Here is a 16,683-nt window from a genome sequence, read left to right on the forward strand (position 1 = left end):
GCATGTCCCAATTCTCCCCTCTTTCCAAAAATACCTGAGAGTCGCAGTGGGACAATTGCACCTCCAATTCCAAGCCCTTCCCTTCGGCTTGCCCACCTTTCCGCAAGTTTTCACAAAGATACTGATCTCATCCTTGGCTCCACTTTGAGAAAGAGGTCTAAGAGTCTACCACTATTTAGACGATATCTTGCTTCTGGCCTCCAACCCAAACCAGCTCATAGTTCACAAGGAAATGTTAATGCAGGAATTAACGGAAATGGGATGGTTGATAAACCTACAGAAGAGCCAGTTAATACCTACTCAATAGATGATTTATCTGGGCGCCTTATTCAACACGAAACAAAGTTCAGTTTCGTTGCCTCCTCAGAAGAGGGAAGCCATTATTCAGAAAATGATCCGAGTTCGGCGGTGTTCTTTCCTGACAGCATCTCAATGCATGAGTCTAATAGGCACTATGTCGGCCTGCATCCCTTTAGTCCCCTGGTCTCATTGGCATCTGAGGCATTTCCAAGTAGCCTTTCTGGCGCAGTTGAAGAGACTACATCTTTCCCAAAAGATCAGTCTGTCAGCGTCAACAATCAGAAGCCTACACTGGTGGACAGACGCAACAAATCTTTCCAAATCGCATCACCTCGGCTCTCCCTCATGGATCACAATTACGTCCGATGCCAGCGGACAGGGCTGGGGAGCCCATTGCGGGGAGACAAGGGTACAGGGAAGGTGGCCTTTCCCTACCAACGGGATTGTGTCGAATATCCTAGAAATCAGAGCGGCTTTCCAAGCACTGTTAGCCTTGACTTCCATCATCAAAGGTCAGAGAGTGTTACTGCGTCTGGACAACAGAGCAGCAGTGTCTTATCTTCAGAGACAAAGGGTCACACACAGCAGATCCCTTCTCAGGGAAGTGGAGCCAATACTCTTATGGGCAGAGAAGAATCTCCTCGGCCTGAAAGCTGTGTATCTTCCAGGCACTTTGAATATGGAAGCAGATATGCTGTCCAGGAACTTCACAGACAGAAACGAGTGGTCTCTACACCCCCACATCTTCCAGCAGATAGTCAATCTCTGGGACTATCCTCAGGTAGATTTGTTTGCCTCTCCGAGCAACAATAAGTTGACCTGTTTCTTCTCCCGCGTTCCTCACCTATCGGCCGAAGCAGTGGACGCTCTGGTATGCCCATAGGTCTTCAAGATGGCTTATGCCTTTCCATCTCGCCCACTGATTGTGAGTTTTCTCTCAAGACTTCTGAAGGAAGAAGTCCAAGTCTTGGCAATACTACTCTATTGGCCGAAGAGACCATGGTTCCCTCTAGCCATGTATCTCAGCCTGGAACCGCCAACGAGGATCCCCTCCTTTCCTCACCTGTTATCCCAAGGCAGGAGGTTTCACCCGAATCCTCACAAGCTGGACCTTTGGGTTTGGAAGCTGAAAGGCAGAGGTTTGAAACCTTAGGCTGCTCCGCAGAGGTCATCTCTACCCTTCTAGGAGCGAGAAATCGTTCCACAAATGCAGTTTACAATAAAATCTGGAACAGGTTTCAAACCTTTGCTTCTGGAAAAGGATTCAACCCGATCTCTCCTTCTACGATTGACGTCCTCAGTTTTTTACAGTCGGGTCTAGATTTGGGTCTTGGTCTGAGCTCCCTAAAGGTTCAGGTAGCAGCAATATCGGCCGCATCCAATAGAAGATGGGCAGAAGACCCCTTAGTAGTGACCTTTCTGAGAGGAGTATTAAAAATCCACCCTCCGGCCAGGCGCTCCTTTCCAAAATGGGATCTTTCATTCGTTTTGGAGGTCCTCTCAGATCAGCCGTTTGCCCCAGTAGAGCAAATTTCACTTTGGAATCTTACATTAAAAACGGTCTTCCTCTTAGCCATAACATCTGGAAAGATAATTTCGGAACTCCACTCACTAGGAATTGGTGAGGAACACATTTCCTTTTTCCCGGATAGGGTGGAACTCCGTCCAATTCATGGCTTTGTCCCCAAAGTGGCGTCATCAGCTTTCCTAAGAGAACCCTGGGCATTGCCAGTTTTTACTGACATGGATTCCGATACTTGCCACGAATTAGACATCGCCAGAGTGCTGAAAGCCTACTTGGCTGCCACCGAATCTTTTAGGATATCGGAAAGACTATTCATCATCCCTCACGGGAAAAATAGAGGGAAAGATGCCACTAGCAGAACTCTGGCCTCCTGGGTAGTGAAGCTAATCAAAAAAAAAACGTACATATCCAAGAAGTTGGTGCCTCCAACACAGGTGAAAGCTCATTCCACGAGGGCTGTAGCAGCATCTTTGGCAGCTAGGGCCAACGTCTCCTTGGAGACGGTATGCAGGGCAGCATCCTGGTCTTCTTGCCATACTTTCATTAGGCATTACAGAATTGATCCAGGATCCCTTTCAACTGTAAACTTTGGAAGGAAGGCACTAAGCTTGGCCATGTCCTCTGTCTGAATAAAATTTATTTTTTTGTGTGTGCATTATCCCACCCGTGTCAGCTATTTATTTATCATTGGTATGCTGCCATGGAGGCACCAGGAAAGCGGGAAATTGTATCATACTTACCGTAATTTCCCTTTCCTTGGTGCCAATCCATGACAGCATACGCTCCCACCCTCGGTATTCTAAATTACAGGAGAATGCTGGGGGAAGGGACCTTCTTGTCTTTTATGCTATGCACTAGTCCTGAGGGAGGAGTCGAGGCGGAGCTCTATCATTGGTATGCTGCCATGGATTGGCACCAGAAAAGGGAAATTACGGTAAGTATGATACAATTTCCCGCTTTTTTTTCCCCATTATAAATAGAGTAAGGGAGGGTTATCCAGATTTTTTTTTCCCCATCTGTGTCTCATTGCAGATATTTTCCTTCACTTCCTGTCCCATAGCCAAACAAGAAGTGAAAGGAAATCCCTGCAAATTAAGGGAATTCCTTTGGGATCCCAAGGTCACAAGAACTAGCTTCCTCATAGGGAGACTTTTTACTTTTCTGGGGACAACCCAAAAGTTGGGTTTTTATTTTACTTTCACTTTCAATGATAAAATGAAATAAATAAATACAATAATGGTACACAGGACAAATAGAGAGGGTGAATCTCCTTAACAAGGGCACAGACAGCAATAAAAATTTACATGTGTTCTAAACCCTTTCCACTATATCCAAATATAAAAAAAGTATGGGTATGCTATATAGTCTAATCAATGCCCTCAGCTAATTAACAGGTTCTTTCCTAAATATTGGACTTTTGACACTGTTACTTAAAAGCAGGAAGCTTTCTTCAATCTATTAATGGCTCAGTTGCTTTGACTCATCCACATAAATAAGAATTTGGTATGTCGGTTCTCATTACATTTAAATTTATACTACATCTAGTGTACATCTTCAGCAGACTCAGAAGTCAAATGAAAGGAAAATGGCATACATTTGAGTCCAATAAAATTCATTTATGTTGAAGCATTATAGACTTGAATGGGGGATGCCTACAAAAAAAATAACCACAGGAATGAAGCATTTTCACTTATTTTTTCAGGCCTTTTCCATGCATTTTTAAAGTGGAGTTCCACCCAAAAGGGGAAGCTCCGCTTATCTGTCTCCTCCCCCCTCTGGTGGCACATTTGGCTCCTTTCGGGGGGGGGGGGGGGGGGGAGCAGATACCTGGTCCCACTTCCATTGGACCTCGCCACAGCAAGGTCCGTCAGAAGTTCAGCCTCCCTCCTCCTTGGCTGGGGTACTGACATCACTAGATTCCAGGACAGGTAAGTGTCCAAATATTAAAAGTAAGCAGCTACAGTATGTGTAGCTGCTGACTTTTAGTTTTTACGTAAGGGGGCTGGTTTACCGCTTTAAGCTTGTAAAAGCTGGCCTCCCCCTCCAAGTGCTTTCCATTAGCTAAAATAGACATGCCTGAAGCCTGAACACACATGTAAAATGCACTTCAAAAACACTCATTGAAATACACAAGTAAATACCCCAAAAAAAAAAAAAAAAAACGCTCTGCTCAGGTGCAACTGCAGCTCCAATGTCGGCTGATGGTGGCATATCATGGTGTAGTTTAGTTATCAAATTGAGATCAGGCCCTATTGTACTCCATTTTCAGCCATTAACCAGTACAATTTTATCTATCAGATGTGATAGTCATAATAAATGGTTATACCTGGGTTGGAAAGTTTCTCTTCAAACTCAGCTCGAGATGTAATATTTCCAGATTTAGGAGAGTGAATAATCAGAATGACAGAGCCCACACAGCTGAGCAGACATCCCAGTTTACCCAAGAAGTTGAGCCTTTCTTTCAGTACATATGAAGCCAAGAGAGACCTTTGAAATAGAAAACAAAATTGAACAGTACATCAGATATCAGAAAGTAAAGAAGTCTGAAAGAAATATGCTGACTGCTTGTTCTTAACACTCACCTTAAAAGGACAAAATGAACTCAGAAATATTGCTGCTTACAGGAGGTTGGGACAAGCAAACTGAAAAAAAAAGGTGTTGTACCTCTACCCAGCATGCCTCAATTTTCTGAGCAAGCAGTACACAGGGCTAATAAACAGAAGGGTGGGACCAGTGTCCTTCAAGAAAAATATTTTACAGTAAAATCTTATTTTCTTCATCATTCATTAAAGTGGTTCTAACACATTTTTTTTTACCTTAAAGCGTTTGTTACCCTACAAAAAACAAAAAAAAATGATCCTGTTCCCTTAAAGCGGAGTTCCGGGCACAAAAACGATATTTTTTTTTTGTGCCCGTCCGCTAGTTCAGCCTAACCTGAAAAGGAATTGGATAGTTAGATTTTTTTTTTTTTAAAACTCACCTTGTAATTGACGATCGTAAATACTCACCTATGACAGCTTCCTCCTCCAGCGCCGAGGCTCTCCCCGTCACTTCCTGCCTCGCAATGATTCCTGGGAGCTAAATGTCATAGCTCCCAGGAATCAATGCGCCGCACCGGCCCCGCTCGTCATTTCCGGGCGACGCCGCATTCCCCTGCTAAACAGCTTCTGGGCATGCCCAGAAGCTGTTTAGGAATGCGGCGCCGCACCGGAAGTGACGAGAGGGGCCGGTGCGGCGCATTCTGGGACACCAAGACGCGGAAGAAGACAGAGAAGAGGACCGCGCCGGCTTCAGCTGCCCACAACCGAGATGGAAACGCTGTGGAAGAAAACTTCTAAGTAAGTATTTCTTCTAAAAGGTAAGTGCGAACCGGGACAGATCAGAGGCTAGCCATTGTGGAATGTGCTAGCCCTGACTGTCCCGGGGGTATGTTCATCCAAAAAACGTTTCTCTGCCCGGAACTCCGCTTTAAAGCAGGTTATAAAGCACACAGTGCCTGTGCTGTGTCATTAAGCCCCCCTGTAACACCTAAAAAACCTGGCTGACCCTGCCAGTTTCTACTCCCCTCTCTGTACACTGACCACGGTGTATCATGGCTGCTTAGCCCTGACACCGTGGTCAGTGTACATGCCTCCGTCATCCGCAGCCCTCCTCTCTACTCTGTGTCCTCCTCTGTCCTCTTCTCCCCTCCCATCTCTGCCTGTCAGCTCCGTGTCTCGGCCCGCCTGCCCCTCCTGCTGCTCAAATAACTGTTAATAGGTTATATAATCCTGTTAGTCTTCTAAGCCTGTGTGCCTCTGTCTCTGTGTTTTATAAAAAAAATAAAATGCTGTATATACCTGATTTCAGTGTGCTGCTCGTGATCACATGACCAGCTGGCTCTCTCTCTCCTCTGTCCTCCGAGTGACGTTAGCAGGGGAATCTTGGCCCCGCCCCCTGCAGCTGTCAGACGGGGAGAGGAGAAAGCCAGCCAGTTACTGAATCGCTGAGCAGCACAGGTATATACAGCATTTTTTTTTTTATATAAAACACAGACAGAGGCACACAGGCTTAGGAGACAAAACAGGGTTATACAAAGCCTGCAAGTGGCATAACAACCACTTTAATGCTTTCCCTGCAATAAAGTAAAAAAGATTTTGTGCCTGAGCCCTATATCGATCCAGCACTGTGCCCATCTGCTGGTCTTCTCTGCCCTCTCTCACAGACTTGGCTGACAGCAGCGGGAGCCGCAGATGTGCTACCCTGCATTCTCTAAATGCAGTATAGCACACCCTGCATCAATCAGGTTAAAAACAACCCCTTGTAAATCTGAGTCATCTGCAGGTGGTTTAACAACAGCCTCTACAGGAGTACACTGAAGACCCTGAATCCAAATTAGAGATGTTAACAGGGGCCTCACTTTTTTTCTGCCAGGGACAGCTTCAAATGATTGTAAAATCTCTCTTTTTTTTTTTTAAATAACAAACAGGTTATTACTTACCTCCTCTGTGCAGTTGGTTTTGCACAAAGCAGCCAGGCTCCTCCTCTTTTTGGGTCCCTCGTTCCTGTCCCCTTCTATCGAGTGCCCCCACAGCAAGCAGCTTGCTATCGAGGCACCCGAGCCAAGCTGCAGCTCCGTGTGTCCAATCAGACAAGGGGCTGCCCCCCTCCCCTCTCCTGATTGGCTCACTAACTGATTGACAGCTGCGGGAGCCAATGGCACCGTGGCTGTATCTGTGCCAATTAGGAGGGAGAGTCCCAGGACGGCCGAGGGACTCGTGGACATCACTAGACGGAGAGGGGGCACAAGTATTAGGGGTGCGGAGGGGCTGCTACACATAGAAGGCTTTTTATTTCAATGAATGGAATGCATTAAAGCGGAGTTCCGGGCACAAAAACGATATTTTTTTTGTGCCCCTCCGCTAGGTATGCCTCACCTGAAAAGGAATTGGATAGTTTTTTTTTTTTTTTTACTTACCTTGCAATTGAAGATCGAAGATACTCACCTCAGAGTACTTCCTCCCTCGGAGCCGCGGCTCACCCCGTCACTTCTGCCTCGCTATGATTCCTGGGAGCTGAACGTCACAGCTCCCAGGAATCAATGTGCCGCACCGGCCCCGCTCGTCATTTCCGGGCGACGCCGCATTCCCCTGCTAAACAGCTTCTGGGCATGCCCAGAAGCTGTGGAGGAATGCGGCGCCGCGTCGGAAGTGACGAGAGGGGCCGGTGCGGCGCATTCTGGGACAAGAAGAACCGGAAGAAGACACAGAAGAGGACCGCGCCGGCTTCAGCTGCCCACAAGAGAGATGTGGAAGAAATTTTCTAAGTAAGTATTTCTTCTAAAAAGGTAAGTGCGAACCGGGACAGATCAGAGGCTAGCCATTGTGGAATGTGCTAGCCCTGACTGTCCCGGGGGTATGTTTATTCAAAAATGACATCTGTGCCCGGAACTCCGCTTTAAGATAAAAAAAAACAAAAACCTTCCTGGCTTTACAATTCCTTTCAGCGATAGGATGCTTATTGCCTCTAAAAGCAGATTGCTCCAGTAATTGGGCACAGGCAAACCGTTTTAAGTGGAGGCAGGGTCTTGGCCTCATCTGATGAAGCAGAAGAAGCATTTGAGGAGGATGACCTTATGCCAATAGAGATCCCAGGTTTTATAGGACATATTTGAAAGGCCCCCTAACACAACACAAATGGTAGGGTATCTTCCAGTGCCTAAGCCCGACTGACCTTACTCACTGAGTCTTTAGTCATAGGGTCACACTTGAGGCTGTCATTTGGCATGGGACACAGAAACAGCCCTGCAGCTAACACCGTACATAAAGATTCTGGAAAGCACCGCAATACCCGAAGATCACGTTCCGTGATAGCCCAGCAATCTTCCAGTCCACTAAGGTCCAGGCACAGTCTGCAAGGCTGTTGCTGAGAACACACCAATCCGGATAGCTGCTATATGGAGACCAGCTCAAAACAGCAATGTGGAAACCCTGATTGAAGTCGCAGAGGAAAAAAAATATTTAGTGCTGTACTGAGGTTAAACAAGAATAGGAAAGAAGGCAACTTTTTTGTGTTTGTCAGTGTCCCAACCTACAGTAGGCAACAGTATTAGCGACTGTTACAGAATGGCCTAATTCCTGTATTTCTCAATGGACGATAAAGGACCGAGCCTAGCACTATCATAAAATAAGGTCAGTAAGGACATCCTACATTTTTGTCTCAATTTAAACAGTGTGTATTACCAGAACCAGTCCATTCCAAAGGCCAGTATGGACAAAAAAAAAAAAGAAGAGCATTCGAAGGGATTGTCTGATAATCTGTTTGTTAGTACACAGCTTTTGAGATCCCAATATGAGTTTATACAAAAATATCCAAAGAGACAGACAATCAGGAAAACATTTCTCGTAAGAAAACAGAACAAAATAATTTTCGTGTGATTAGTATAGTATTGGTATGAAAAGAAATCGTGTGACCATAACCACGCATGCTCGGAAACGAAATTATACATATTATAATACAATTCATTACATCTTTTCCGAAGTTGTATTCTGTCTTACAAGAATTTTAATAACTTTAGTAACATATTGGTTTTCAATATGAGATTAGCATGCAAAAAAAAAAAAAAAATGAATCGTCTGATATTCTTATTTTGTGTATGAGGCTTAAGAGACCGCAGAGTCAGTAGGAAAAGACAACGGCTGAAAGCCTTTAGTTATTAACTATCTGGCTCTTGTCTTTGTCCATCCTTGGTCTACATACAGTACTATTCAATGTGTTTACATCTCACAAGCTGGAAACTGGAGGTCAAATTTGGGAATTTATGTGAGCAACATCTTAAAGAGGAAGTAAACCCTCCTCAGGAAGTTGTACCTATAGGTAAGCCTATATTAAGGCTTACCTATAGGTACTGTAAATATCTCCTAAACATGTACCGTTTAGGAGATATTTACCTTTAATGCAGCCAGTGACGTCACTGGCGCATGCGCTCTGAAGGAACGGCAGATCGTGCCGTTCCTTCAGAGCCCCGTGCCGTGACCGTCGGCTCCCGCGCGCGTGCGCGGGAGTGACGTCACCGCGGCTCCGGCCAATCAGATGGCCGGATGCCGCGATCCCGGAAGACGGGCGACTATACATGTCGCCCGTCATACAGGTAAGCGGACGGCACGGCGGGGGCTCGTTCTAAGGTAAGTATTTCATAATGAGCTAGTATGCGATGCATACTAGCTCATTATGGGTTTCTCTTTCAGGATTTAAAGAAGAGAAAAAAAAAATTTCTCGGTGTACAACCTCTTTAAGGAAACGTCTTAAGAACTGGGAAGCTAGAAGGTTCTAAAAAAAAAGGATAAAGCAGAAACCTTTTTCTCTGTGTATACTTAAAGGCAAAACTTATTTTTTAGCTTTAGATATAGTGGCAAGAGATTAGAACACCTGTCAAGTCATTATTGCTGCCTGTGCCCCTGTTAGGGATATTCATCCATTTGTCATGTTTACAGTTATCAAACGTATAAACTAAAAAATAAAATTGGGTTCACCCCAGAACAGTAGTGTGTGTGTGTGTGTGTGTGTGTAACTAGTTCTGCTGACCCTAGTGATAATCCAGGATTCTTTCATTTTGGAGGGATTTTCGGTTTTGGCTATGGGACATAAAGTGAGGAGAGATCACCCCAGTGGGACATTAGATGGTAAAAAACCTGACAGTGCTATGCCCTAACCAAAATTAAAAAAAAAATTTCCTTCAGCGCTACTTTAAGAATACTTTGTTCCAGACACTGGACAAGACCAGACTGAAGTAATGCCAAAATGTGAACAACAGAGTATTCCATGTGCATTAGTAGATCCTATGAGAGGTATACTTTCTCACTCTGAGTAAGGTTAGGATAAGTCAGGGATACCCCTATCCTTAGGGCCTGGGTTTTAACAGTTATGCCCCATTTGGTTTGTGGACTGTAAATAGGTTTGAATTAAAAAAAAAAAAAAAAAAAAAACCTTTGAACCTTTTCTCTAAAAGAACTGGTACCTACATGAAATTACAGACTGGACCCAGAGGTCTGGGACAACTCCGATCCATGTTGGCACAAATGCCAACAGACAGACCCCCCCTACTCTTTATTGTGAGGAGGGCTTCTGAGTAGACTTGGTGGACTCAAGACTTTCAATGAAAGGAAGTGCTAAGCCTTGGTTTTAAGGTTGATGCCTGTGGAAAGTGAAAGGGCACCCTTTGCTGAATACAGGTAGCTGACGTTGGAATCAGAAACTTAGGGTTTTTCTTATGGGGCAGGAGAACCCTTTCCCCAGTGACTAAAACTTTTTTTAAGGGATTCCCAAAATAGCCATTCATTGTCAAAAGGCATGCAAGTTCCGCAGGCAGGTCAAGCTTTTAACCACAAAATCCTGTGCATATGCGCATGGATAAGATACATTCTGGAGAGTGCCCACACAAAATAAGGCTGACGGTATCACCTGCAATTGTTCTAAGAAAACTAGGTCCTCAAATACAGGTTAAAGTTCTCCATTGGTTTGTTGTGTCCAGTTAGCAATAGCCTGCAAATAGAATGCAGGAGCTTCTATAAAACAGGCACCTACCATGTTCCTTGACTATCTCTAACAGCGGAAGTGCAATAAGCAAGGTATGCACATTATCAGCAGATATGGCCAGTGGAAGTGCATCAGCCAGGAAGCATGATGCAACTACATCACCTTCCTGAGACTAGTCAAGATGAAAAAAAAACTGCCAAATTTAAAATTAGGTAGAAATACTTGTGGCACCAACAAAAGTACTTTGGGAATAACACAAAGCAAAAAGCTCCCTGTTCCAGTGCAAATATACCCACCAAATTACAGGGAAACCCCATCTTGCCTCATTCATGTTGTTGAGCACATTACGGGTCCAGGCTTTGCCCGTCACAGTGGGTTTCCCCTCAAAGGGGTCTTCACAGTCTGGAAACCATAGAGATGGGAGGACCACGGCACTTGATCTGTAAAGCACCTTCAGGATAACTACATTTGTTGCACCAACATTTCAAGGTTACCGCCTAATACAGAATCCGATGCACAAAGCAAACATTACAGGACAGCCCCACACAGTGGGGTCCGGGTGCGGTTCCCAAGATAATTATTGATGGTTACAGATCCAGAAACTACCAGATAGCTTGAGCAGTTAAATCTTGATAGAAATGTCTGCAGAAAAAGGAATACAACTTCTCCAAAGCAGAAGTCCATTTCCAGTATCATGACATGGGTGTGTATATGAGTGTGCTCTAGAAAAGTTTTTGCCGGCGTCCAATCACCTGAAGGAAGCCTGCATATAACTAATGGTCTATGAATATGAGGCCTGTATTCTGTACTGTACCATTAAGATAAGATTTGTTTTACTTACTGTACAATCTTTTTCTTTACTGCGAGCAAGCAGTAATAGAGCCAATAACACACAGAGTGGCAGGACTGACAGTTCAAATGAGGGGTGGGCAATAGACGCTAAGCGAGCCAACAGATGTGGAGAATATACTACAAAGAGTATCTGAAGGAATAATGCCCGATTGAAGGCTAAGTGAGAAAGGGCCAACCAATAAAGAAATTGCTACTATCAAGAGGCAGGCACCAAGGATCAATCTGGTGCTCCAGACCAGGACAGATGTTCACCCAGTCAACCATACATCAAAAAAGGAACAAAAGAGCATACTGTAGGGGAGAAGATTAGATCAACAACTAATGTGGTCAATAAAAAAAGAAGTAGTTACTGGGCTAAGTCCCAGAGTTAAAAAAATATATATATCCCTTAGTGGAAAATCAAGCAGGCACACTGGGGTCGATTTATTAAAACTGGAAAGTGAAAAATCTGGTGCACCTGTGCATGGTAGCCAATCCACTTAAAACTTCAGCTTGTTCAATTAAGCTTGGACAAAAGAATACTGGAAGCCAATTCATTTCTTTGCAGAGCTGCACCGGATTTTGCACTCTCCAGTTTTAGTAAATCAACCTAAGTATGTCCAAAAGCAAAAACTATACATATAACTGTAGGAAAGGCTTGGGCTGAGAACACCTACCTCTTGGGTTTAGGGAAAGGAAGACCGACAGATCAGGTTTAGAGAAAAGATCAATGAGTCAACAGCTTAAGATCAATACTTCTAATCCCTGACTTCAGGGACAAAGACGTCCACAACATAAAAAGAATGTACCTTGTGAGAGCCCTCACAGCATAAAATCTAAATGGAGAAAAGGGAAATTAAACCCTTAACCTGGATAAAAATGAAATTAACTAACCCTGTATCCTTAGCCCCGGTTCACATAGAGGCGACCTGTGAGGCGACCTGGTCGCCTCACAGGTCGCCTTCCATAGGGAAGCTGCGGACCCGTTCTAATAGGAGCGACACAAGTCGCTCCGACTTAGAAAAAGGGTCCGGAGCTTCTTTGGGGCGACCAGGAGTCGACCGCCATAGACTTCAATGTTATGAAGTCCATGGCGGCCGCTCCGAGGTCGCGGCGCGCTGCTCGCACCGCGATCTCGGAGGTCGCCACCCAAAGTCGGATCGCCCCTATGTGAACGGGGGCTTATCGCCCCTATGTGAACGGGGGCTTAAAGGGATTGTAAGGTCTTGTGTTTTTTTTTTTTTTTTTAAATAACAAACATGTTATACTTACTTTGCAGTGGTTTTGCACAGAGCGGCCCAATCCTCCACTTCTCTGGTCCTGGCCCCTCCCTAGTTAGAGTCTGGTAAAAAGTGCCCAGGGCATTCTTGCTACAAATACAGATCAGCTTGGTGCCTTGCCCAAATTTCATACCCCATAATGTCTAGTCTATATAAGAGAATATCAGACAAAATGATCCCCTGTTTTTTTTTTGCATGCTAGTCTCATATTGAAAACAAATAGGTTACTAAAGTTACAAACATTTTCGTACAACAGAATACAACTTTGAAAGTGATGTAATGTTTTGTATTGTATTGTAATATTTTCTTTTGTTTTCGAGCATGCGTGGTCTTGGTCACAATTTGTTTCGTACAAATACTATACGAATTAAATGAAAATCGGTCATTCTATTATATGAGAAATATTTTTGTGCTTGTCCCTTCTAATAATTTTGCATTAACTGTCACGATCAGCTTTTGAAAGCTGCGTACGAACGATCACTCCAAAAGCACTATTTTCTCATCATGTGTACTAGGCATAACTCCCTCATAAGAGGGAGAGACTGAAAAGGCTTGAGAGACTGTATGAAAAGAGGTGACATGCTAAAAGAGAATTCCATAACAATGCCACTAACCCCAAAGGGTTGAACAGGAAGAAATCTTCTACATGCCAGGAATGCGCCAAAGATGCAAAGGGAGTGGAATTCTTTTAGACAGTGTTTGATCTGGGCAGTCCCACGCATACACGACCCAAGATTACTAGCACTGGCAAGTTATTAAATCATATCTAGATAAATATTGCAAAATGACAGGGCTTTTGGCTTTCCACAATCTGCAAAATACTAGGAACTGTTGGAGGACACTGAACAGTCAGGTCCCTATTATGGAGCAGTAAAGACTCATACTTGTCAACCTTATAGGCCAATAGGTCCCTCAAAAGAGAGACAGGGCTGAGGAGCATCAAGCATTACAAAGGATACAAACACCTCCGATGGAAAAAGACAGAATGCAAATTTGAGTGAAACATTCCCAAGGATATGCTTCTACCAAAGTAGGAATAAGATCCCGGGATTCAGACAACGTAAACAAACCTGGGAAAAAGCACACTGGGGTGCAGTAATACCTGAAGGGTGAGAAAGAGCAGCTGAAGGAGATGCATGATTCAAGGGTCTAGAGTGTAAGCCTGAGCATTCAAACTGTGAGGAGGTAAAAGTACAAAGGGACCCAGTAGGATGACCCAACAGGTTTCCACTTGCAAAAATTGCACCTTCATTCAGAAGGTTGAGCAGATGTAACAAAGGTCTTCTGGCTTTGAGATCCGTGGCTTGAGTGTAAGGTACACTCTGGTGGTCTAAAAGGTACTGCAGTGGTAAATGAAGGTTTGGGTTTCTCGCCCCCATCTACAGATGTCCTGAGTTGAGGCACACCAGTAGCATATAAAATAACATTGTGCTCCAGCGCACCACTACCCCTTTAATTATATCATTTACTGCTTTAGTATCAGTCCCAGTGGCGCTGCAGCAGGGAGTCTCTGGCCACCTCAGACAGCGCAGGGATCACACACACCCCCTGAAACATTGTGCTCTTTTCGTAGCTGCTCCGAAACTGGCTCCTTTCCGCATACCTGGTGGCCATGTCCAGTTGCACAACACTTCTGACAGCGAACATACCAACTCCTACATACCCTTGTCCTCCATAGTCTTATAATGAACCAATCAGAAGCCCTTCTTAATTGCAAACCTGTGGAGCTTTCCAAATTTCAATTCACTTTAAGTGCTCACATTCGAACAGCCGCAAAACTCATAGCAAAAGCTTGGTTTACACAATCTATACCCTTTTCGGAAGTTGCGCCCCAAATCCATTGGACTATGATTAATGAAAAGTTTACTACACAGCTTTACAATACTATGCCTACATTTTGCGAAATATGGGACCCCTGGATCCAGACCTTCCTCCTCACTAATTTCAACCACTGCTTATTGGATCTTTAAGGGTCCCCTTTCAGAGCTTTAGATACACTTGCTGCTCAACACTCCCCTGGCCAGTCCCCTTCCCTGCTCCCTTCCCAACCTCTCTGACCCCCTTATGTACTTTCTCCCTAGCATTTCTAACCCACTCCACTCTTCTCGACGCTCTTTTCTTCTTATCCAAGTATATAACTCATACAAATACTTCCACAGACTACTTAATACTGAAGCCTTTAAATCTCTTCAGTTTCTAGCCCACCGTTAATTTGGCTTACCACTGTAGAATACTCTACTTTGGTTATTAAATTGCTTGAAATGTCTCAAGCATTTACATTTTATACAAGATCTGTATATTATTACTGAACAAAAATGTTTTGTACACTTTGTCACTTCTTTTTTTGAGGCTTAATAAAAATTACTGAACAAGAAAATAAATATTGTGAAGGGCAGGTCCAAGGAGATGCTTTCCCTTAAAAGGGCAAGTAAATTAGATGCTCCTTGAGCATATACTCTACATTCCAAGCAATTAGTCCAAAATCCCTAGTTCTATGAGCAGACATCACCCCTATGTGAGACACAAGCTTAGATGCATCCATCACAGTTGAAGCACAGGACTCCATACATTTTTTCTCCAGGACATGTGGGTTCATCTTTGTGATGGAGGGGTCTGCATTAAGGGATTCGATCCATAGTGAAATGGTTTTACAAATTCAAGTCACCACCAGAGGATGGAGAGTCACTTGAGTTAGCTCAAACTGAAATCTAAAATCTAGGTAGTGGATTTTTTTTTTTTTTTTTTGTGAAATCCCTAATGTTAACCTTGTTCAGGTGTGTGACTGTGCGAGACCACTTCACAAATTCCCTTTCAAAGGGAAAAAGCTCCTGCACATTGTCAGGAGGGACCCAAAATTCTATAGGTTGTTTCCAGTCATCATAGAGAAATATTTACTTAGCTATGATTAAGCACTGTTAGTAGTGTGAAACGTGTCAGCTGTTTTTGATCGGTACTTCTGTATGCTGTGGTATTTTATCCTCTTCTCAATAAATACTTGTATTGGAGTGCGGCTGTTCAAACACACTTTTTGTTCTATATGGCTTGCACATTGAGCCTGCACCTGTGTTGTTACTGTGAGGATTTTTGAAGGCATTTCCACCTGGGGCGATGTGTGGTTTCTAGAAAAATGTATTTACCGAGTGTATTGGGAAGGTCTTTGGAGTTGTAACACCTAGACCTATAACAGCAGGCTGATCATTCAAATGCGGGGTAGAAAGTACTGCATCTATCAAGCTAGAAACATCTTCTTGTCAGTCTGAGTTTTATGGAATTTTCTTAAATACAGTTCTACATCTTCAGCAGTAGGAAAATGTCAATTTAATCTGCTTTAAAAAAGGAGATAACGGAATTTTTGTAAAATCTTACCTGTAAAATTCCTTTCTCTGAGTCCTCCGACAGTCGCCGCCTCTTCATATTCGTCACAATGGGGTATTAGACTTTGCTCCGAAGGAGTAGCTAGGCAACAGAATATGTTAATATAAAGGTTTTTAACATAACCCACCCCCAGGGGGTGGTCCCCTCAGTCTATACCCTCCTACTTCCTGTATCGATACTTCAGTTTCAGTGGAATAGCAGTAGAGTATACAACCAAACCCCAAAGAGGGGCGGGGGCGGCGACTGTCGGAGGACTCAGAGAAAGGAATTTTACAGGTAAGATTTTACAAAAATTCCGTTTTCTCTTACGTCCTCCGACAGTCGCCGCCTCTTCATATTCGTCACAATGGGGACGTCCCAAAGCAGTGCAAACATGAGGGGTGGGAAACGCAGCCGCGCCTAAGGCAACGCCGTCTCCACATCAAAGAAAGGAACCTTACCAAAGGAAGGAAACCAGCTGGGCAACATGAGAAAAAAACTTGCTCAACAGAAGCAAAAAAAAAAACCCAGGAAAACAAATAACCTAGGGATAACAACAGATATCCCAAACAGCCAAAGAGCCCATACGAAAAGCTCTAAGGGACTGCCGCACTAAGAACCTTGCGGCCAAAGGAAGCATCTGCCGATGCCTGAACATCCACTCTGTAGAATTTAGTGAAGGTGTGAACAGTCGACCAAGTCGCCGCCTTACACACCTGGGCCACAGAAGCCCCATGACGACAGGCCCAAGACGTACTCAGAGATCTGGTAGAGTGCGCCTCCACAGGCACAGGGGGAACTTTCCCCTTCAAAGCATAGGCCTGTTCAACAGTCTGTCTGATCCATTAGGCGATGGTAGAGGCCGACGCCGCCATGCCC

General features: G+C 44.2%; 1 protein-coding gene across 1 annotated transcript in view; it reads right to left on the bottom strand.

The window, feature by feature from the left end:
• The window catches only part of NIPA1 (NIPA magnesium transporter 1), a 45,604-nt gene that overhangs the window by 6,020 nt on the left and 22,901 nt on the right, over nucleotides 1–16,683 (bottom strand). The window contains exon 4 of the mRNA XM_082244347.1: nucleotides 4,152–4,312. Within this exon, the coding sequence (XP_082100473.1) occupies nucleotides 4,152–4,312 (161 nt within the window). The remainder of the gene's footprint in view (nucleotides 1–4,151; nucleotides 4,313–16,683) is intronic.

This window comes from Pelophylax lessonae (genome assembly GCF_965119305.1).
Source record: "Pelophylax lessonae genome assembly, chromosome: 2".
NCBI lineage: Eukaryota > Metazoa > Chordata > Amphibia > Anura > Ranidae > Pelophylax > Pelophylax lessonae.